Here is a 23,702-nt window from a genome sequence, read left to right on the forward strand (position 1 = left end):
TGTTGGCTGTTGTAAAGAATGCTTCAGTAAACAAAAGGTGCATGTATATTTTTGAACTAGTGTTTTCATTTTCTTTGAGTAAATACCTAGTACTGAATTTACTGGATCATATAAAACCAAGCTTTTCCCCAGCATTTTTGAACTTCCTAGTATAGGAATCAATGTGACTTTGATTTTCTTCAGGTACATTGTATAGTGACAAAATGACCTTTGTTTTCTTTTTTATGTGAGTTCTATAAGGTAATTCTCACTACAAAGTAGAATCTGAGTAACTGTCTCCAGCACTTTTTTTCATGTTCATTTGATTAATAGAGTGGGACTAAACAAGGAAGACTTTCTACCTTTTACATTTTGTTGTCAGTTACAATGTGTATATATTTATTTCACAATTAGAAAAATCAGTAAGATATAATTCTTGAAGGGAGGGATGCTCATTCTTAATGATCTTCTGATAATCTAGATCTGCGCAATCCCATATGGTAGCCACTGGTCATATGCATTTATTGAACCCTCAAAATGTGGCTAGCACAACTGAGGGACCAGCTGGAGACTGGCTGTGAGTGTAAAACACAGACTGGATTTCTAAGATTTAGTATGAAAAAAACAACGAAAATAACTCATTAATTTTTTTATATTGATTGCATGCTAAAATGTTAACATTTTGGACATATTGAATTAAGTAGTACATATTATTCAAGTAACTTCATGTTTTTTGGCTTTTTAAAAAATACATATTTATTTATTTTAGAGAGAGAGAACATGAGAAGGGGGAGGGAGAGGGAGAGGCAAAGGGAGAGGGAGAGAATCTCAGGCAGACTCTGAAGGGAGCCTGATGTGGGGCTCAATCTCACGACCCTGAGATCATGACCTGAGTCACAATCAAAAGTTGGATGCTTAACTGACAGAGTCACCCAGGCGCCCCTCTTTTTGGCTTTTTAAAATGTGGTTGCTAGAAAATTTAGAATGACATGAGTGGCTTACATTTTTGGGCCAGGGTGCTGTCCATAGGCTAGATCTGGGTCAATTTAAGTGAAAAGCTTAAATTCTGCATAAGCTGGGCTGGTTTACATTGCATGCTGTTCATTTTTTCCCTTTGTTTTCATTTACATTAATAGGGCTGACCCGCCAGGCAACCACTGATTTCCAGCTGATGAAGGTCGTGGCTGAAAAAACTCGTCTCAGCCCTTTGGGAAGGCAGCAGTGCCTGGCCAGGCTTGCTGATGACATTCAGAGGTACTGGGTTGCTCTGCTGGGACCAGAGTGTATCCTGCCTAAGGCCTAATTGATGGAGTTGGATGGTCTACAAAATGTTTTATTCCTTGATGGATTATCTCTCTCCTGTTGACTTAGAGCAAAGTGCTTTTGAGTTCTGTTGTCCAGAGCCATAGGTTCATCCCCACTGCCTCAGGACTACAGACTGGGGGAAGGTGGTTAGAGTCCACACTGGCAGAAGTACCACCCAGCTTCAACTAGATGACTCTCCTATCATCTGTTTAATAAATACATGGAGGTTTTGGATAAGAATTTGAATGAAGGAAAAGGTTGTAATTAAAAAAAAAAAAAAACAGCACCATACTAGGCCCCCAATATTCAGGGTTGAGGACATTCAGATCTTAATATAGTGGTCACAGCACACTGATCATTAGAAAAATTCTCCTGTGTTGTCTTTATTTTATTTTTTAAAGATTTTATTTATTTATTCATGATAGACACAGAGAGAGGCAGAGATACAGGCAGAGGGAGAAACAAGCTCCCTGTGGGAGCCCAATGCAGGACTCAGGCCAGGACCCTGGGATCCTACCCTGAGCTAAAGGCAGAGGCTCAACCACTGAGCCACCCAGGTGCCCTGCTGTGTAGTTTTAAACTTAAGAATACCTTTGAGCCCTTTGGTTTAGCCCATCTACCCTCATACTACATTCTTGTCCTCATTCTGACAGGTTGCTGTCACCTGAGAGGCCAATATTAAACTGCTCCCAGCTTTCCCTTCTGACCTACTAATACTTCACTGTGCAGTTCTCATGTAACCATAGGGCACTTGAAATTGGCTAGTACCACATCTTGAAATAATCACATTTTGAATTTATTGGGTTAAACCATGACATATATTTAAAAAATAATTTTACTGGACATTTTTTAGTTTTTTAGGGCAGGCATTAGAAAACTTAAAATTGCATATGTGGGTTACTTTATATTTCTGCTGGATAACAGTGTAGAATGGTATTTTTTTTCTTGAAAGATAAAAGATTTGGAGGATGAACTGGAATTTTGTAAACAGAAATGTGTGTATGTACACTCAGTAAATATTTGTTTAATGCATGAATGAATCATTATTGAATGGTGTATATTGTCTCAGATGTTTTCAAATGCATATAGTCATATTCTTTTTAGGAAAATGGCATAGTACTGTCCATCATGTTTTGTAAGTTGCTTTTTCTTGAACTTTTCCATATGGTAAATGTGCATCTCTGTTATCCTTGTGGTCTTATAGTTTTCTATGTTATGGCTACACTTTATATCATTTTTCCTGGACATCCCCCAGACTTACTCCTACTTGAGACATTTCCTGGTTCTCTCCCCTTATTCCAGGCTGTGGATTACTCTTCCTAAAGAAGAGTGCCACCTTTCAGGAATCCCATTTATTTCAACCCAGTTTCTTGACCGGTGATCACTTCACCCTTGCCACCTTTCAGGAATCCCATTTATTTCAACCCAGTTTCTTGACCGGTGATCACTTCACCCATTTCCTCTTGGGCAGATAGTATCTGAAGCAAAATAATTAATTCATAGTATTAGTGTGACCAGTCCAGACTTAGCATTAATAGGTGGAAATAATGAGCTGTTGCAGAAAGTCCATGTGAAGAGATTTGAGCTCCCCTAAAGAGAGAGGGTAGACTTTAGTAGGTAAAGCATCAGTCTCATCAGTCTTTTTAGTGAGTGCCTGGCTTTTACCATGTGCCAGCTTCCATGATGGAGGCCAGGAGGCAAAGTCTGTATGGTTGCTCTCCTGAAGGAATTTATAGCTTAACCAAAATGAAAATATATCATAATCTAATGAGATTATACTCAACTATGATTAAGGTTTACTAAGTTATAAACTTAAAGGGCTATACAAATATAAAGCAGTTATTTTTTTAAAGATTTTATTTATTTATTAATGAGAGACAGAGAGAGAGAGAGAGAGGAGAGAGAGAGAGGCAGAGACACAGGCAGAGGGAGGAGCAGGCTCTATGCAGGGAGCCTGACGTGGGGCTCCTGGGGCTCCATCCCAGGTCTCCAGGATCACGCCCTGGGCTGAAGGTGGCGCTAAACCACTGAGCCACCCGGGCTGCCCTAAAGCAGTTATTATTGCTCATACTAACATTCTCATGATCTTTCTGGTGCCCTGTCTATCCTACCAACCTTCTGAAGCCTAAGTCAGTATGTTCCCTTCCTTTGTCATCTTTCATCCACTCCTAAGCCAACTAATTCAGATATTCCCAGAAGATCTCCACAGATGTCTTCCACAGACAGAAACTCCATAATATCTCTTTATTAACAAGTTTATTTTCAGGAAAAATGTCTCACATTTATTGAGCATTTAGCATTGCCAGGCTTTGTGGTAGCAGTTTGCATGTGTTGTCAGCTTAATCCTTAGGTCAATCCTCTGAAGTAAGTAGGCTTATTATCCCTATATTTTGCCAATAAGGAAACCATAGCTTTAAAAGATTTGAGTCTTAAGGTCACATATTATGAAATGTCAAGACTAGGAGTTAAACCTTGGTCTGGCTTACAGGCCCTTTTTGCTAACCAGTGTGTCACACTGGAAACCTCCTTAATCACTGCCAGTCCCAAATGGGTTCAGTTGTCCCATCATTCTTTTGAGCAAGAGAAAAAAATGGTGAGTAGAAACAGAAGTCAGGAACTAAAAAAAAATTAGTCTCCGAATAATTTAGTAAGTTATAATTCTATCTCTAATGATTAAAATTCTTTAGAAAATAAGCACTTTAATGATTTAAAACTCAACTCTATCAACAGAAACAAGTATGCTCGTTTTGAGCTGGAGACCTGGGGGCTGCATTTTGGATGCCAGATGTCTCTGACTGGGCGGGTTTTGCCTTCAGAAAAAATATTAATGCAAGACCATGTAGTAAGTGCTGTGATTCTATTTTCATTTAAAAGTATTTGCTTGAGTGTGTGGAAGTTTGATCATATGCATGAGTGACTAGTGGACTTGTAATATTCATTTGGTTTCTCCATGGCCATGGCCATGTCCTCCCCTTGTCCTAAAACCTTGAGGTCCCTTCTGTTTTCCTTCTCAATCTGAGTGTACTTGCAAAGGCTTAGCAGTACCCATTGGACATGATTTAGGTCAGTGTGGTGTGGTTTCTCATTTAAAGATGCATTAGAAAAATGGTATTTCAAGCTATGACAATTTTTTTTAAAGATTTTATTTATTTATGAGAGACACACCCGGGGGGGGAGGGGCGGGGGGCGGTCAGAGACACAGGCAGAGGGAGAAGCAGGCTCCATGCAGGAAGCCTGATGTGGGACTCAATCCCAGGACTCCAGGCTCAGGCCCTGGGCTGAAGGCAGACGCTAAACCACTGAGCCACCCGGGCTGCCCTTAAGCTATGACAATTAAAACATGCTCACATATTATTAGGTGTTGTAGTACTCTTGTGTCACCAAAAAAAAAAAAAAAAAAAAAAGAAAGAAAAGAAAAAAAAAAGAAAGAAAGAAAATTTGTAGCAACTGAGAAAATATTTTAACTGGTGAGGGTTAATCCCAATAGACTAGGTTTCCTGATACGAGGGTTCTTTCTTTCCTCCCAAATTCCCCCTAAAGTAAAATGCTGCTTGGTTGGCATCAAACATGAATGTGTGCAGAGCCCATCCCCAGCTATAGCATTTAGGGAGAGAGAGCCAGCCTGAAGAGACACATCTCTTTCAGGCTTCAGTTGAAGAAATGAACCTATTTCATACAAAAATGGTGCATTATCTTTCTACTTTCCCCTTTGTTATGCCCATTTTTTAAAAAAGAGTTTATTTATTCATGAGGAGAGGCAGAGACACAGGCAGAGGGAGAAGCAGGATCCTTGCAGGGATCCTGATGCAGGACTTGATCCCAGGATCTCAGGATCATGACCTGAGCCAAAGGTAGATGTTCAACCACTGAGCCAACCAGCTATCCCTGTTTTGCTGATTTTAAAAGCCAATTATGTATCATTTCATTTTTAAAGGCCCTCTTCTCACCTTTACCTGGTATAATTAGCTGACATGTGTAACAAATGTAACTGAGCAACGAAAGTTTCGTGTTGGTGGCATGGGAATTTTTCATCATTTCTTTTGTATATTCTATCCAAGTTGCCAGAAACCTCATTGGAGAAGCTGAGGAAAAACTACTTTTAAAAACAAAACAGAAACAAAGTTTGTAAAGTACCAAAAAACAAGCCCCCTTTTAATAAAGATTTTGGTCAGGAGTCAATAAAGAGAAGCTCAGTTTCAGTTCTACATATGAAGCGGGGTATAAATATTTAATATAATTTGTCTCATCATCTCTGTAAGCAAAATCCTATTTCTCAGAACTTCTTTGGTGTATCTTTGAGCATGGAAACAGTTATTAGAAGAAGGAGCACTAAAATGGGAGAACTTGCACCCTGGCGGTGGTCGTGGCCGGCAAGAGCTGTCTCGAGATGTTTGCTTTTCTGAAATTGGATTCTAGGAACTGAGTAGATTAAAGGGTCTCAGGCCTCAGAGTGCCTTGAACAGTTGTCCTGGGGCTCCCACCAGCCTGTAGCAAGTAGGAGTGTCGGTGAGAATGAATGAGAATGAACCGTGACTCCAGAGAAAATCATCAAAGGAGGGCTGACCCTTCCTTCTTTACATTTGCCTCCTGGAACTGAGTCCCTGACTGGCCACCTAGTGAGAGTGCCTGTGGTTGGATTTCAGAGTGCTTGGTGGAAAGTACCCTGATGGCAACCCCAGGAGGATCAATCTAAATCTATCACTCGGCACCAACTGGCTACATAATCTCTCTCAGCCATAGCTTTAGAGTCTATAAAACTACCGGATTATAATACTTCTTACATTCATGTGCTGATGAGTGAATGGGAACATGTTAACATGTAGATTCTGAGTCAGTAGGTCTGGAATGGGGCCCAGGACTCTGCATTTCTAACAAGCTCTCAGGAGATAGCCATGATGAGTAGCAAGGGATTCCGTTACACTGTGATCCTTTTAGATTCTAACAGGGGCCCTTCCTGGCTCACTAAACCAAAGACATTTCCATTCAATTCTGGTCCGTGGATATAAGCAGAAGGGTAGTAACCCATCTAAAGTCTCCCCTCTTCAGTGCAGGGAACTGAGTTTTCCTGGTCACCCTGGCGGGGGCAGGGGAAACCATCCAAAAATGAGAAAGGAGCTTGTGCCCTGGCCCCATCTTTGCTCCTAGACGTAGCTACCCCTAGCAGAATGTATGTTCTTAACTGCCCTGTAGCGTTGGTTAGTGTAGTTTGATGACCTAGATTATCAACAGTCAGCACTTTCTCTTTGAGGTAGCTTTATGCCTAAAGAGACTGAATTAGACCACTTGCCTGAGACATTCATATTAAAGGTCATCGATCTTAGAGCTGGAAGGGAACCTAGAGGTCTTTGAATCGGACATCTTTCTTTGCACACTGTGGAGGCCCACGAGGTGGGGACCTGCCCAACCACCTGCAGCCAGGGAGTGGCCGACCTGTGGTCATGCTCAGATCCAGGAAGCCCATGGATTCTGTCCAAACGTGCAGTGCTTGGATCAGTGTTTTAAGTCTGTGAATAGCAAACTGTACTGCGTAGTTCTCTTAACGACAAATGTGGACCATCTTCATGCTATCTCTGTTTAACTGCTCTCTGAATAAATGTCTTCAACCCTTTCACAATCATTGTTTTTCTCAGTGTCAACCTGTGTCTGCTGCTGAGTGGTCCAAGGACATGCGGAATTGCAAGATTTTAAGTGCGCGGCCTTTGAATAAGTGGTTGATTATATGTAGCAACAGAGATAGAAATGTGGCTGAGGACTTTTTGCACTGCCTGAGAAGAGCTGGAAGTTCCATGGGATTTAATGTGGACTACCCCAAAAAGTGAGAATACGCAGGAAATCATCCCAACAATTTTCATATATTAATTTGGTTTAGTTAGAAGATCAGAAATGATGGCTCATGTAGCTACAAAAGCTTTATCTCAGTAAACTTTCCTAATATAAAGTACAAAGAGAATAGTTATAAGTAGATTTTGCAGTGACTAAATTTTTATACAGTTAAAATATATTTTATGTTGATCTTTGTAAAACTGTTTTCACAGTTCTTTCGGCAATAGTCTCATTAGCCTAATCTTTTCAGTACTAGTTGGGGCATAAATCCTGAATAAATCCATTAGCTTTTCCCCCTTACTTCTTTCATATCAATTATTTATAAAACTTAACAACAAACAGGATATTGAAAAATATAAAAGTTGCATTTCCTAACTACTTGATACATTTTATGCTTTAAAATTTAACATAAAAATAGACTGAAATAAGCTTTTCTGATTCTCTTACTGTAGTATAAGACTATTTAGATAGTTTTCTGATAAAAGCAAGGGCATTTAGTCTTTGAACATTTATTGAGTGTCTACTGTATACTAGAGACTATGCCATTTGCTGGGGATGAGAAAGAGAAATAAATCTCTGTCAGTTTAGAACACAATCACTCAAAGTTGGATATTGTTTGCTTTAGAATAGCAATAAGTTTGGTCATGCCTCATCTTATTGAGCTTGATATGCTTAATAAGGAGGAATGCATACTTCTTTTGGTTACTGTTATAGTGGAGGGGCAAATGTCCTAATTGGCAAGGGGGGACGTTTTTCTTTAAATATGTGGTTACTAATTAATTACATCAGCAGTGCAAGCATTGTTGAAAACTACAGATCCCCCCTAAAGTCTCATTTTACACTGTAGTTTAGAATGCTCCTCTTATCACATCTGTTAACAAATTGCCTGGTTTCAGTTTCACCTGCTCTAATTTCTCTTAACCCAGCAGCTAAAAAAAGCAGGAAAAGATTAATGGAAGAACCTAGAGTCACAGACCCTGGGACAACAGCACAGGCTCTTTCTTACATGAATTCCATGAATGAACCCTATGCTATGTTCTATTCTTAGCCTGTTTTATTTAAAAGCCCATATTTTATTCCATCTTTTTTCTTTCCCATGAAGTATCCATTTACCAGTTTTATTTATTTATTTAAGAGAGAAGAAGAGTGAGAGAGTTGGGTGGGGACAGGCAGAGGGAGAAAGAATTTTTTATAAAGATTTTATTTATTTGAGAGAGTGAGTGAGTGAACAAGAGAGAGAAAACACGAGCTGGGGGAGGGGCACAGAGGCAGAGGGAGAAGCAGACCCCCCACTCAGCAGGGAGCCCGACATAGGGCTGGATTCTGGGACTTAGGATCATGACCAGAGCCGAAGGCAGATGCTTCACTGACTGAGCCACACAGGTGCCACCAGAAAGAGGGAATGAGAGAATCTTTTTTTTTTTTTTTTTTTTTTTGGAATGAGAGAATCTTAAGCAGACTCCTTGCTCAGCACAGAGACCAATGAGGGGCTTGATCTCATCACCCTGAGATCATGACACGAGCCAAAATCAAGAGCCAGGTGTTTAACCGACTGAGCCACCCAGGTGCCCTTTCCCTCTTAGATTGATGTGCAAAGTTCCTCCCATCTGAAACATTTGCCTGATGAATTTGGAAAGAATGGACAGTAAGATGGCTGTTGAGTCAGCCTGCAAGGGGTTGAATTGCCAAAGTCAGAAATGATTAGTTGTTTTAACAGAGCTTCAGGCCCTTCCTGGAGCTTAGAATCAGTGAGCAGGAAACAGTGGTCCTGCCACCTGCTGGGCCAGTTTGAAAAGGCCACTGGGCGCTAGGACCATCCAACCCTAGACTTATCAGAAGCTGATTCTACATAAAGAAACTATCTATGAAGTCCTCTGTGGGAATTATTTCTATAATAATTCCTGGCTCCTAACATAGTGTAAGCACAGTACTTGCTGACTGATACAGGCTAAATATCCCACACTCTAAACAAGCAGTCACTAAGGAAAAAAATTTTTTTAGTCTGAACCATTCAGATTAACTGAATAGCTTGGTCCCTTTAGTCTGATGAGTTTTGAGATTTTTGAAGTTCTCATGGAGATTCAGTATTAGAGAAATCCTAATCCCAATTTAACTCGAACCAGTTTCAGATGCTTGGTATTGAGACTTGTGATTTTAAAAGCCCATTTGCAACTTCATTTTGAACAACAGAATTGTTAATTGTAGGAATTATATATAATTGCAAAAATCACATTTTCCACCAAACTATTTTTAAGCTAATAAAAATGATAATTAAATGTTTTGATGTTTCTTGTAGGGGAATTATAAAAATCTGTTTGTATGATTTCTAACTCTATGATGATGTGCTACTAAAAAGGGAATTCTAGAATTATATATTCTCAAAACTATTCTTTTTATGTAGCATAAAAGTTCAAGAAAATCCAGCTGCATTCCTTAGTGCTCTACAGAAACATGTTGATCCTGATGTTCAGTTGGTAAGTATAGAATATTTTTTTTTATGTATAATTTTTACTTTTTCTCTATGTCTCATAGTCTTCTTTCCCTGGAAGAAGGAAGTGAGCATATTGTCCCATGATATGTTTGCAAATTGCTCTGCATTTCCCCAAGAACCCAAGAAAGTATTAATCTTAGTATTTTAGTCAATATTTTGTTTCATTTTCATATTTCTAATATTAATTTTAAATACCTGTTTTTGTCCCTGTTGCATCCTCTTAGATGTCTACATATTTTTCACTTGCTGAGGGGTCATCTTTTATTCACAATTTAAGATACAGTGACTCCCACTGTATCCCATAAATACTGGGGGCCCCAGTGTTTCAGTGGATTCTTGGAGGGTTTGGGTTTTTCCATGTCACCTGTGGCTGCTTCCTCTGGATTCTCGTTCTCTTTCATGAGTGCCGTTCCCCTGCACTCCGTCAGCTCCACAGCTGCCTCATTACAAAGAATTGTGTGTGTGCACGAGTGTAGCTGACTTTGCAGAAGGTTTGGGGCCAAGGCATGATTACGGCACACCCCAACATTCTAGAAGAGTTAAAATCGCCATCCTTGTTCTTAAGAATCTCTCAGCCATTCCTCCTTCTTGGAAATGCTTCCTCTTCTCCCAGACCCCAGCCTTTCACTGCACTGTAGTGTCTTATCTCCCTAGCTCATGCATCTGGACTCCCAGCATTCTTCTCTGCATGTCCTGCAGAGCAGCTTAGCCATCTCTTTTAGTTGGACACAAAGAAAGGCCCATAAGGATGTTATACTAAACAAAGGGAACTTTAACCCTAAGCATTTTTTTCTTAAAAATAAACTTAACAGAAAGATCGTAAGAATCTTACTATATATGTATCCTTCATCCAGATTCTCCAGTTGTTGACATTTTATATTTGTTTTATTGTTTCTTTCCTTCCTATATCTATCATCTATCTATCTATCTATCTATCTATCTATCTATCTATCATCTTTTTTCTTGAGCCTTTTGAGACTGGCTACAGAAATGCCCATTGCCCTTGAATACTTTAGTACATAATCTCTACAGACAAGGTCACTCTCCTACAGAACCATAGGACAACCATCAAAATCCAGAAACAGTAAGACCAGCTAATCCACAGACTCCATTCACATTTCTCCATTTGTCCTCAAAATGTCCTTTCTAGTAAAAAGATCTAATGCATTGTAGTTAGTTGTCCTGTCTCTTTAGACTCTCCTTCAATCTGGAACAGTTTTATAGTTTTTGATGACCTTCCAATTTTGAAGAGTATAGACCACTTATTGTATATAATGTCCCTCAATCTGGGTTTGTCTGATGTTTCCTTATAATTCAGTTCAGGTTATGCACTTTTGGCAGGAATATCACAGTAATGATTCTGTGTTCTTAATGTGTCCTACCAGGAGGCACCCCATTAATTAATTAAGGTGGTATCTGCCAAGTTTCTCTGTTGTACATTTACTCTTCTCTTTGCAATTAATCAGATGTTTTTGTTTTTTGCAGGGAGATACTTGAGACTGTAAATATCCTATTTCTCATCAAACTTTTACCTGCTAGTTTTAGGATCCATTGATAATTCTTATCTGAACCCATTATTGCTGTGATGATTGCCAAATGGTGGCTTCCTAGTTTCATACGTTTAGTATGTAGCATTGTATTTCCTTCTACAATTAGTAGGTAGCATTATGTTATAAGGAAGACTTTTCTCTTCTCCCCATTTCTTTATTTGTATCAGTATAGATTCATGGTTTTCTATTTTACCAGCTTCTAATCTATTACTACTATTATTTATTTTGATGTCCAAATTGTTCTTGATTTTGTTAATGGGAGACCCATTCAGGTTGGCTTCTGTGTCTTTTTGACATGTCCCCATCTTTTCTGGGGACACTTCCTTACTGTCTGGGACAATAAGGTATTCCAATTTAATCTTGAAGTTTTACTGCCCAGCTCTGGAATTAGATATTTCTCCAATGAGCTGTGATCCTTTTGGTAGAAAACAAAATCTGGGCAACTCAATGTGCTTATTTGTTGCTGGGGTGTCACTGCTCCTAGGCTTTCTCAATGGGCAAAGCTAGGAATATGTGTAGCATGTGTCTACATACGTACTCATATACAGTTGACCCTTGAACAGTATAGGGTTTAGTTTGGGGGTACAGGCCCTTGCACAGCCAAAAATCTCCATATGACTTTTGACTCCTACAAAATTTAATTCCTATAGCCTAACTGTTGACTGGAAGCCTTATAACATAGTTAACACATATTTTGTACTTTATATATGCCATATACTGTATTCTTACAATAAAGTAGGCTAGAGAAAAGAAAATGTTAAGAAAACCGTAAGAAAGAGGAGATACGTTTACAGTACTGGACTATATTTATCCAAAAAATCTGCATATAAATAGACTTGCACAGTTTATTTATTTATTTTTAAAGATTTTATTTATTTATTCATGAGGTACACAGAGAGAGGAAGAGAGAGGCAGAGACACAGGCAGAGGGAGAAGCAGGCTCCATGCAGGGAGCCTGACGTGGGACTCGATCCCGGGTCTCCAGGATCATGCCCTGGGCCAAAGGCAGGCACTAAACTGCTGAGCCACCCAGGGATCCCCATACTTGCACAGTTTAAACCTGTGTTGTTCAAGGGCCAACTGTTCGTACATATACACTTACATCCATGTTATTACCACGTGTGTCTATGTATTTGTTAAAATCGTGTTTGATGGGCAGCCCCGGTGGCTCAGTGGTTTAGCGCCACCTTCAGTCCGGGGCATGATCTTGGAGACTTGGGATGGAGACCCATGTCAGGCTCCCTGCATGGAGCCTGCTTCTCCCTCTGCCTGTGTCTCTGCCGCTCTCTCTGTCTCTGTCTCTGTGTGTGTGTCTCTCATGAATAAAATAAAATCTTTAAAAAACAAAACAGAACAAAAACGTGTTTGCAACTCCAGTTCCAATCCAACACCACAGGGAAGTGTTCCCGTATCCATATTAGTACATATTGTTCCCCCATCTCTACTGGGGGAAGCATGGCTCCTGTTATTCACATATCACTTACACCTCCATCCCCCTCATAGGCAACCAGTCTCACTTGTCTCCGACCTTCTTTTGACCCTATTCCCCGTTGGACCACTGCCTTGTTCTGTCACCTGCCTTGCCTGGTCCCAAATTCATTAGGATGGAAGGAAGGAATACTCCTAAGAGGATTTTGCTGACAAATATATTTCCCTATTTTATATGATTAAGAGTAAATGATTTTAGCCCTTGACATTATGGTATTTTGAACAAATCTATAGGTGAAAAATCACTTTGTCTTCTGCTAATTATGACAATGCCTATTTTTTCTATCATTTGGTGGTTTTGAAGGTAAGGAGTAAAAGATGGAGAAGAGATGCAGGTAGGTCAGGAGAGGCCTTTTGGAGAGAAACACCCAACAAGAAATAGGGACAAAGGAGCCCCTGGGTGGCTCAGTGGTTGAGCATTATTTGGCTCAGGGCATGATTCCGTGGTCCTGGAATTGAGTCTGGCATTGGCCTCCCCACGGGGAGCCTACTTCTCCTTCTGCCTATGTGGCTGCCTCTCTCTGTGTGTCTGTCATGGATAAATAAAGTCTTAGAGAGAGAGAGAGAGAGAGAGAGATGAGAGAAAGGGAAAGCCAAGAGGGATGGGTAGCTTTGAGGTGGGACTGCAGAGTGGATGGCTGAAAAGGGGCATTTCAAATGGTATTGGCCAATGGTCAGTGGCTAAGGGCCATTTAAGACAAGTTTAGTCATGTTAATATTTGCTTCTTCAGAAATTAAGGGCAAGAGATATTTGGAGAATCCACGTATTCATTTTTTTTTTTTGAGAGAGAGAGAGAGCACCCCCATGTGCAGAGGTGGTGGAGAGGGAGAGAGAATCTTAAACAAACTCCATGCCCAGCACAGAGCCCAGCCCAAGGCTCCTTCTCACAACCGTGAGATTGTGACCTGAGCTGAAATCAAGAGTCAGATGCTTAACTGGCTGAGCCACCCGGGTTCCCCTCAGTTTTTGTAAAGCTACTTCTAAGCATAAGTAAATTGACTTTTTTCTTCCTTTTTTTTTTTTTTTTTGTCTTTTAGGTAATGTGTATCCTGCCTTCTAATCAGAAGAGCTACTATGATTCCATTAAAAAATATCTGAACTCCTTCTGCCCAGTGCCGAGCCAGTGTGCACTTACACGGACTTTGAATAAACAGCAGATGATGATGAGCATCGCCACCAGGATTGCCATGCAAATGGCCTGTAAACTCGGAGGCGAACTGTGGGCTGTCGAGATCCCTGTGAGCATTCTATTACGGTTTTCCTTTTAGGAATCAATGAATCCTTTTATTAATTGAAAAATGACATCAAAGTGGGTGATATTTTCAAATGACCTTGCAAGTATTTGTTTTGTTTGTTGGGTCTGTTGTTTCTCTGTCTGCTCTGGGTTCTGGCAGGATGCAGGACACCACGCAGAAGGTGAGGTGTGGCTCCTGTTCTTCGGGAGCTTCAGGCAAGCTGTTAACAGAACAAATCATGACAGAGAATCTAGGTTGGCACAGACTTGGAGGGACTTGATCTGGAGCCTCCCTGTCACTATAGGAAATCTGTGCTCCATGGTCTCTGCTTTTATCAGCTTTCAGCAGCTGCTGGCTGGCTCTCAGAGGAGCTCTGCATCTTAGAGAGGGCCTCCCCAGAGCTCTAATCTTGAACCGTGGTGGGAACTGAGAAATCCTCTTCTCATTCCTCAACTATTGGCCACTGTGGAAGGGAGTAAGGGGATGGGAGGTGAGGGAATGTTGTCCATTCCCTTGCATTTCCGTAACCAGGAGTCTGTGGCAGGCCCCAGTTGCCTCCCTGGAGGAGCATAGATAGCGAACGATGAGGGTCCCTTAGACATCTGAAGAGTGAGGAGTGGACGTCTTCAGAGGGATCTGAAGACGTCCACTTTCCCAGACCTCTGGAGCCACTGATGGCACCCACCTCCATAAAGGATGGTAGCTATTTTGCACTACCGTGAGTCTCTCTCTCTCTTTTAAAGATTTTATTTATTTATTCATGAGAGACACACAGTGAAAGGCAGAAACACAAGCAGAGGGAGAAGCAGGCTCTCTGTGGGGAACCTGATATGGGACTTGATCCCAGGACCCAGGGATCACGACCTGAGCCAAAGGCAGATACTCAACCACTGAGCCATCCAGGCGTCCCTCCATTGAGTCTCTTAAAAAAAATATGTACCATATTCATCCCTCCATCTTTGAATCTCTTTGGTTTCTGTTTTAATAGTCTGCTTCATCTGGACCCTGGTCTCACTGGCATATAGCTTAAGTTAAATAGTAACTAGGAACAATTTTTTTAAAAAACTTCATATTAAATCATCGTTTGGGGAAAAGATGCCCCATTCCATTAAATCATGAAAAATTTACTTTTACAGTTAAAGTCCCTGATGGTGGTCGGGATTGATGTCTGTAAAGATGAATTCAGCAAGGATATGGTGGTGGTTGGATTTGTGGCCAGTATTAACCCCAGAATCACCAGGTACTTTTACAGTTACCCCAACATCTCCTCTAATTATTGTTTGTGATTTAACTAAGAACCCTACAGCAGGAAACAGTTTGTATTCTTCACTTGTTTTAAAAATATGAACACTTTAGTCATAAATTATACTTACAGATAAAAATGTGATTGATAATATTAAGATAATATGTAGCCTGGTGAAAAAAGTGTATTTATGCAGACTTTAGGACAAGCTATCACTCGTATATCTGTCAAATTTTCCCCAAACTACAGATGATGGAAATTCTTATATATTTACTTTCTGTGCATCTGCACTGTTTTGGGTCTTGTACCAGGAACTTTACATACATCACGTCAAGCGGCTGAGCTTGGAATCAGATTGCTTGGATTTGTATCCTATTCTGCCACTTGCTTATTCTGTGTCTGACATCTGGCTATTTAAGTTTGCTGTGCCTCACTTGTAGTCACCTGTAAAATGGGGATGACAATGATGCCTATTTGGAAATTACATAAGATAAAGTGCTTAAAACACAGCCTCCCATAGTAATTGCTCAGTACATGCTTGTTGTTATTGACACTTGTAGATGGTTGATGTAGTTGTTCATGCAGCTGTTGAAAACAAGCAGTTTTAGGAATAACTAAACATTAAATATTGACTCCTAGCACTTATTAAATTATGGTTCTTAGACTCATTTGTCTATTTGCAACTAAGTAATGTGTTTGAGGCTGTAGGAACTCTTTGTGATGTATTTCATTCCTGGATGTAAGCTGTTTGATTCACTCCATTAAATTTGTGGTCAGGTATAAATTCAGGATGGTGAGAAACAGGGAAAGTAGCTTCATCCATGTTGTGCGAGATCCCATTAAATGTGTCACTCCGTTAATCAGGCAGATAAAGGACTTCCAGTTCGTTCACCACACTCCTAATTGTGTCATTACTGGCATATATAATAATGAATGTTGGTGTGTACTGACCATTAAGTTATGGCTTTCACTCTCCAAGTGCTCTTACTGAATTAATGACTTCAGCAAGAGAACTTCTGAAATTTAAATAAGTTAATCATGTTCAGATCTCAAGTCCAAAAGGCTCATCGATAGGAGTCGAAGTTTATGCTTGAGAAATTTTTGAATGTTTTGAAAAATAGATCTGCTAAGCTAATAAATTCCTTTATAATAACATAGTGGCTTCTATTTATTATTGCATATTTTGTGCCAAGTACAGTGCTAATAAGTACTTTCCATATTTTATCTAATTTAATTTTTACAACCTTATGAGGTAGTAACTACTTTACCACCTTGCATATTTCCTTGGTATAGACGAGGAAACCAACGTATAGGTTCACATAGCAAAGTCACATGGCTGGTGAGTATACCAGCCAGGATTTGAACCCAACTATGTCTGATGTAGTGGTAGGCTTTAGTTTCTCTTACCAATAAATTGCTTTTGGGGAGGGGAGGCTTTTAATATAATTGTGCTCATATAGCATATACAAAATCATGAGCATTAAATTTTACTCATAATGTCTATTTCATTTTATTTTGATTGAGGTATAATGACATACAACATTATATCGGTTTCATTGTTCAACATAATGATTCAGTATTTGTACATATTGCAAAATGATCACCACAGTAAGCCTAGTTAATATCATCACGTACAAAGTTATAAAATCCATTTTTCTTGTGATGAGGACTTTCAAGGTCTACTCTGTTAGCACCTTTCAAATATACAATACAACATTATTAACTATACTCACCATGGTATTCATTACATCCCCAGGACTTATTTATTTTGTATCAGGAAGTTTTTATTCTTTTATCTCCTTCACCCTGCACCCCCATTCCCACCCCCAGCCTCTGGTGACCACAGGTTTGCTCTCTGTTTCTATGAGATTTTTTTTCTTGATTTCACATTTAAGTGAGATCATACAATACTTGTTTTTCTGACTTATTTCACTTGGCATAATGTCCTCAAGGTCCATGCATGACATCACAAATGGCAAGATTTTATTCTTTTGTATGGTTAAATAGTATTCCAGATGTGTGTGCACGCACTCGCCAGTGCTTATCACAGCATCTTTATCCATTCTCCCATCGATGGACACTTAGGTTGTTTTCTGTTTCTTCATTTAATCCTAATGCATGTTTATAGTAGACATTGTGAATTTGAACTTTAATTTTGTTTTTTTTCTCACTTTAGGTGGTTTTCTCGCTGTATTCTTCAGAGAACAACGACTGACGTTGCAGACTGCTTAAAAGTTTTCATGACTGGTACTAAAAGTGTAGCAGTGGGGCGAGGGGATGGGCTCCAAACACTGTTCTTTCAGTGCATGTGCCTATAGTAGACAAGGTGGTGGAAGCAGACTCCCTAAATCTGCTGGAGTCAACTGTCACCTGGTTGGAGGTTCCCAACACTGTACCCTGACCCATGCTCATAGATGCTGTAGAATTTACATTTGTCATCTCTGTGTGATAAACAGATAGCCAAGAGGAGGGGGCTTTGTAGCTTTTGATGACTCTGGCAAACAGTGCAAAGGCCAAAGGAATCTACCCCAGAGAAACAAGGATTGTGACAGAGTGGGGTGAGGTCTAGAATAGGAAGGAGGCCTTTGGGGAGGGGAGAGGAATGCTGGCAGGTGAAGTGTGGCATAGCGGGAGGAGATGGAGAAGGAGGTAGAGGAGGAAGGGTGCCTTCTTCATAGTGGGTTGCAGTGGGAACAGTGTCTGGGGCTCCCATCTCCTCCCTAGCCCTGGTCAGGATCTGGCCTTGCCACTCCCTAGCAGTGTGGTTTATACAATTCACTTCTTTTTCTGATCCAAATTTTCCCATCTATAAACTTTGAGGAGGAGGATAAATATTATTTCCTTAAAAAAGTGAATTTGGTTATATGTGTTGATTATGGCCTTATGTATATGATTATCCTTCTATTAAACTAAAATGAATTTCCTGGACAATAAACTCTCCTAAAAATTGCCCAATATGTACCTGAAAATAATTACTATATATATAACTTTGCCCTCACTTCAAAGCTGGGTCCTTATTTTAAGTAGTTATGAAAAGTTTCTGTTGAGTAGGAGTTACTGTCTGGTCTCTGCTCTTAAGGCAATTTCTAGTTGTAGTGGGTGGACATGTTTTCAAAGTTCATATTGTCAGTGCAACTTAGAATCTAATTGGGTGAGTCCATGGTAAGAGATGCTTTCAGAAGAGCAGCCGCGTCCTTTCCTTATGTTTTCATATTTATGCTCATTAGAGAAGAAAATGACACGAAATTATCCAGTCTTTATCTATTGATAGCATTTAAAGGCTTGAAAAAACTAAATTAGTATTAATTTGGCTTGGGGACTTTGTATTTCTATCGCATGACTTAATTTATTGCTTAAATATTAAATTTTTACTAAAAAATATATGCTAAGTTTAAGAATATGTTCTGCCATAGAAACCACTATGATTCCTCAAATAGCAGAGATGTGGAATGTTCCCTGAAGTTCTTTTTTTTTTAAGATTTTATTTATTTATTCATGAGAGGCACAGAGAGAGGCAGAGACACAGGCCCAGGGAGAAGCAGGCTCCATGCAGGGAGCCCGACGTGGGACTCGATCCCAGGACTCTAGGATCACGCCCTGGGCTGAAGGCAGGCACTCAACCGCTAAGCCACCCAGGGATCCCCAAAGTTTTCTATTTTTATATTATTGCAGTTATAACTCCAATTAGAAATTACCCTCTTTTGCAGTGATCTGTAAAAAATTGATTTAAAACATTGAACACTAATGGGGATAGCATTGGAGAAGTCATTCTTTTCTTACCAACAATAAATTCTGCAGGAGCACTCAACAAATGGTACAAGCACAACCATGGTTTGCCAGCACGAATAGTTGTGTACCGGGATGGGGTAGGGGACGGTCAGCTAAAAACACTGATTGAATATGAAGTTCCACAGCTGCTGAGCAGTGTGACAGAAGCAAGTTCAAATACCAGGTACTAAATTAGTGTTCTTCCGCCACACTTGCAATTATAGCACATTGATTATAATTATTAAAATTAATATATGCCAGCATCTTTTTTTTGTCATGCAGTTAAGTTGGGCTCTGTGTCTGCATCATGTGAGTGCAGCCAGATGGATAGACTGCCCCTAGATTGGAGGGTAGGGGCGGGGCGAGCTAGGGGAGGGCACCTGGAGGAAGGCAGGTGTCCTCCAGAGCAGCTGGCTCGGAGAGGAGATTCAGCCAAAAGCCTGCAGGGCTGCTGGCGGGTGAAGATGCTTCATACATATTAATATGCCCTGGGTCTAAATAAACTGTGGTTTCAAATTCAAGACCCAAATCACCCCCCAGGGATAAGGCCAAGGTCAGAGGGAGGTGCTGAAAGGAGTGGTGGGCAGGGCCGGCTGTGCTGCAGATGGAAGTCAGACCACCCTAAACACCTTGCTCCATTGCCACGCTTCTGGATTCAGTGGTGTAGTACATGTTCTCCAGTGAGTTTGTCATGTGGCAGGTCTGAGAAAAATATGAGAACTGACAGAGGAAGCGGATAATCTCAAATTGGCTTCTTAAAATATTCAGAGAGCATCTCACTCCAAGCAGAGCACCTCAGTCGTCTGTGGGGTGACACCACCATCACCACCAGCAACCAAAGTCACAGCCATGAGCCACAGAGGAGCTGAATTCTGACCTCCCCAGGGACGGGCAGTGAGGAGGGAGCCCATAATGGCTTGGGGGCAGCATAGCCTGCAGCTGCATCCAGACCCTCTTGGCCAAACGCTCTCCCTCCCTGCTGCCCTCCAGTAACTGTGCCTGTTCAGAATCACAAGTATGCGATTTTGGGCTAGCAGGAGCACGTTTAGCAGCTGACGGTGCTAAAGACATCTCTTGCAGTACATCAACTTTTAAAAGTTTCAGTATTGAAAACAAGAATACATTTTTAAAATAAAACGTTCAAAGTGAAATTCCACCGTAATCTTTGCATCCCAGAGGTTCCTTTGGGAACGATGGCCAGTGTTTGGATTTGGCCTTGGCTTTAGCAAATCCTGACCTTAATCCGTAGTCATTCAATATTTGGCTCAAGTGTACATTTGTCCACCCATCCATCCTCCTGGGTGTGTGTCTTGCAGGATTCAGAAGTGATGATTTGAGGAGTAAGAGGGACTGGTGGGTCTCTGCTATTCAGAAATTGAGAAGAAGGGTGAAATGAAATGGGACTGTTGCTAACAAAAAGAGGAAAGCTTGTCTCCGTGGAAAATGTTCCTTTAGCGGTGCTCATTGAAGCTCACTGCCCTCCTAACTGTTCCCTCCTGTCCGCTTCATATGATACAAACCAGCCTAGTGACTGGACATACTGCACTTTTGTGACACGTGAGGACAGTCTCTAGTTTTGAAAACTGTATCTCAGAGGGGAGTTGAGGTTGGAGGTAATTTTGACTTTCTTCATTTTTGCAGTGTTTGTTTAATGAATGGATTTGTTTACCTAGAAATTACAAAAAAAAAAAAAAAGATGAATAGAAAGCTGCAAGCTTGGTTTTGTTTTTCTGCATCTTACTTTTTGCCTTTCTGGTTCCAAGTCCCAAACTGTCGGTGATTGTGGTCCGGAAGAAGTGCACGCCACGATTCTTCACAGAAACCGACCGATCCGTGCAGAACCCGCCCCTGGGCACCGTGGTGGACTCGGAAGCAACTCGTCCTGAGTGGCAAGTGCTGTTCCAAAGCCAGTTTCTAACGAAACGGTTGCTCTGTGATCTTCAAGTTAGGGCTCATTCCGTTTGCCTTCTTGCCCACATTCATTCTGCTTTTCTGCTCAGGTACGACTTCTACTTGATCAGTCGGGCTGCCTGCCGGGGAACCGTCAGTCCCACCCACTATAATGTCATCTACGATGACAATGGCTTGAAGCCCGATCACATGCAGAGACTTACGTTCAAACTGTGCCATCTGTACTACAACTGGCCGGTGAGTGACCACTGGGGACACTCAGGGGTCCCCCCCACCCGGGGACTGCCACTCCATTCACTTTTGTATCCCTACACCCAGCATGATGCCTGACTTCACAAAGGAGGAATGAATGAATGCCATAGCAACAAAGTAGCAATGGCTCTTAACATTATGATTATTATTACTAATTGATAACAGTATTTATAGTGTCTAGAGGACTTTATTCTGTGCATTATCTTATGCAAATCAGGGTATTGTTATTTCCAAGTTACAGTTGAGGAGGTTGCCGCCAACTCAGACACTGTGTCTGGTGGGGATGTAACCAGACATGTCTGTCCTGTGTTCCTGTGCACAAAGCCAAGGGCTGCTCTCAAGGTCCAAGGCCAAGGTTTGCCCTGAGCCCCTTGGAGCCCCGAGTCACAGGAAACTTAGATCAAAGCTAAGTGTGAGGGCTCCCAGCTCCACAAAGCCAGAGGGCCCTCCACCCTGGCTTCCTGGCTTGCTCCGTGAGTCTGTGCTCCCCATGAGTGCTGTTGCCCTTTGTTGTGTGAGTTTAGTTATTGTTTACTCACAAATGCATTCTACAGTGTATGGAATTAGCAGAGGATAAAGGAACATAAATTGCTTTGAAGAACAAGTTAACCTTTTTTTTTTTTTAAGATTTTGTTTATTTAATCATGCATGACACAGAGAGAGAGAGAAGCAGAGACATAGGCAGAAGGAGAAGCAGGCTCCCCGGAGGGAGCCTGATGTGGGAACTCAGTCCCAGGACCCCAGGATCACACCCTGAGCCTAAGGCACATGCTAAACCACTGAGCCACGCAAGTGTCCCACAAGTTGATCTCTTAACTGCTATCAATATTTTTTCTCCGCAGGGCCTAATCAGTATCCCAGCCCCCTGTCAGTATGCGCACAAGCTGACCTTTCTGGTGGCCCAGAGCATTCACAAAGAACCAAGTTTGGAATTATCCAACTCTCTCTTCTACCTGTGATGGTGTGAACCATGGGCATCCCTAGATGAGCAATCTGAGGAGTAGCTGGTATATTTTGTCCAAACCTGCCAGAGGTGTGCAAGTCTGTGATTGGGGAAAGGAGATGGAGCTTAGTTTTAACTTTTGGAAAAACACCCACCACAATTTCATCTGAAATGGTTCAAAAGAAATGTATATTGTTATATTTTAAAGAGTTCTATGCTGGGAGTAAATTCTCATGCTGATAAATGGAATTAAAAGGTACCATCATCTGTAAGTAATTCCACAAAGCTGAATATCCTCTAAGAAAATAAGTGCATGATGTTTTTGATGTTCCCACCCAAAATTTTGCAGTTTTGTTAAATAATGTCATAGAAAGTTTTGTAGAGTGGTTTAAATAGTTATTAGAAAATAAAGAAAATTCAGAGCATCGCATATTGCATTTAGCGTTATTTGAATTTCGGTCGAAGTTACATGCAAACCTCCTGCTTGGTTTTTAGCAAAGACTTCCCTGCTGCCCACACCACCACCACTCTGAGTGATATTTCTAAGTCAGAACATACCACTTGCTATCTTGTTGGTACTTTATTTCACTTCAGAGCAAGTGCTCTCATTAATGACCTTGCTTCCCACTGCACTGAGAAAAGAGATTTCACAAGAAGAGAGCGAGAGCGTGCACAGGCCCCCGCCCCCTCTCCCCGCCCAGGGACCAGGTCTGTGCTCCTTCGGGTACCAAGTCCCATTCCCGCTGACCCAGGAAGGGGGCTGCTCTGTGCATTCTCTCCTCTCCCTCTGGCTGCATACCTTCTTCCCTCACACCGGGTCATTCCCAGCATCGTGACATGTAGCCTGTTAGCTCTTCCATCTTAAAAACAGAACTACTTCCTCCTGCAGTGACCACCCCATTTCTTTGCTCCTCTTTATAGAAAAACTCAGAAAACTAGTTTATGCCTGATTTATCAAATTCCTTACTCCAATCAGAATTTCGCCACCAGCCACTATAGCAAAATTGCTTTTGTTGAGGTCACCAATGACCTCTGCTTTGCTAAACTGGATTGTGGGTTCTCGGGCCTTGCCTTCCTGAGGGATCCTAGCATTTGACCCAGTTGGCCATTTCCTCCATCTGAGACACTAGAGTGGCCTCTAGGATAACACTGTCTCTTCAACTGTATCAGTCCCTCATTCCCTGTCTCCTTTGCTGGCTTCCTCTCATATTCTCGTCCTTTTCATGTAAGAATGCCCCTAGGAATAAGAACAGGATTATGTGCAAAAAATACTTTGAAGGGGAAGGATCATCTGGAAGGCCACATGAAAGGGGGCACAGGGAGCCACAGGTGCTTTCTGGAGGTGTGAGGTCCCATAAGGTGGCCCTGAGAACACTGTTTCTTTGCAAGTTTTTCCCAGGCCTGTTAAAAAGACATCTAACGGTTCAGTTTCAGGAATAATGATAATAACCATTTGTGGGGCTCAGGGTTGGAGGTTAGGACAGTGTGGGCACGGAGCCGAGCACTTTACGTAGACTCTTACTCTCCGCAACAGTTGTATCAGGTGCCATCATGACCATTTTACAGGCGATAAAACTGAGGATTCAAGATGCCATGTGGCTCACCAAAGTTTTTTATAAGGTCAATAAATTGTAGAGCTAGAATTTGTCCTCAGGTGTGTTTGACTCCAAAATCTGCGAGATGAACTATAAGACACTGCCTTAATTACATGTA

The 23,702-nt window shown here is 41.2% G+C and overlaps 1 protein-coding gene across 1 annotated transcript in view; it reads left to right on the plus strand.

The window, feature by feature from the left end:
* The window catches only part of PIWIL4 (piwi like RNA-mediated gene silencing 4), a 46,464-nt gene extending 24,050 nt beyond the window's left edge, over window positions 1-22,414 (plus strand). The window contains exons 10-20 of the mRNA XM_055320302.1: window positions 1,116-1,233; window positions 4,015-4,126; window positions 6,915-7,099; window positions 9,509-9,581; window positions 13,675-13,875; window positions 15,009-15,112; window positions 17,292-17,362; window positions 18,914-19,067; window positions 20,647-20,772; window positions 20,884-21,031; window positions 21,889-22,414. Of these exons, the coding sequence (XP_055176277.1) occupies window positions 1,116-1,233; window positions 4,015-4,126; window positions 6,915-7,099; window positions 9,509-9,581; window positions 13,675-13,875; window positions 15,009-15,112; window positions 17,292-17,362; window positions 18,914-19,067; window positions 20,647-20,772; window positions 20,884-21,031; window positions 21,889-22,005 (1,409 nt within the window). The 3' untranslated portion in view covers window positions 22,006-22,414. The remainder of the gene's footprint in view (window positions 1-1,115; window positions 1,234-4,014; window positions 4,127-6,914; window positions 7,100-9,508; window positions 9,582-13,674; window positions 13,876-15,008; window positions 15,113-17,291; window positions 17,363-18,913; window positions 19,068-20,646; window positions 20,773-20,883; window positions 21,032-21,888) is intronic.
* The last annotated feature ends 1,288 nt before the right edge of the window (window positions 22,415-23,702 follow it).

The sequence above is a fragment of the Nyctereutes procyonoides genome, unplaced genomic scaffold, assembly GCF_905146905.1.
Source record: "Nyctereutes procyonoides isolate TBG_1078 unplaced genomic scaffold, NYPRO_anot_genome, whole genome shotgun sequence".
In the NCBI taxonomy this organism is placed as follows: Eukaryota; Metazoa; Chordata; class Mammalia; order Carnivora; family Canidae; genus Nyctereutes; species Nyctereutes procyonoides.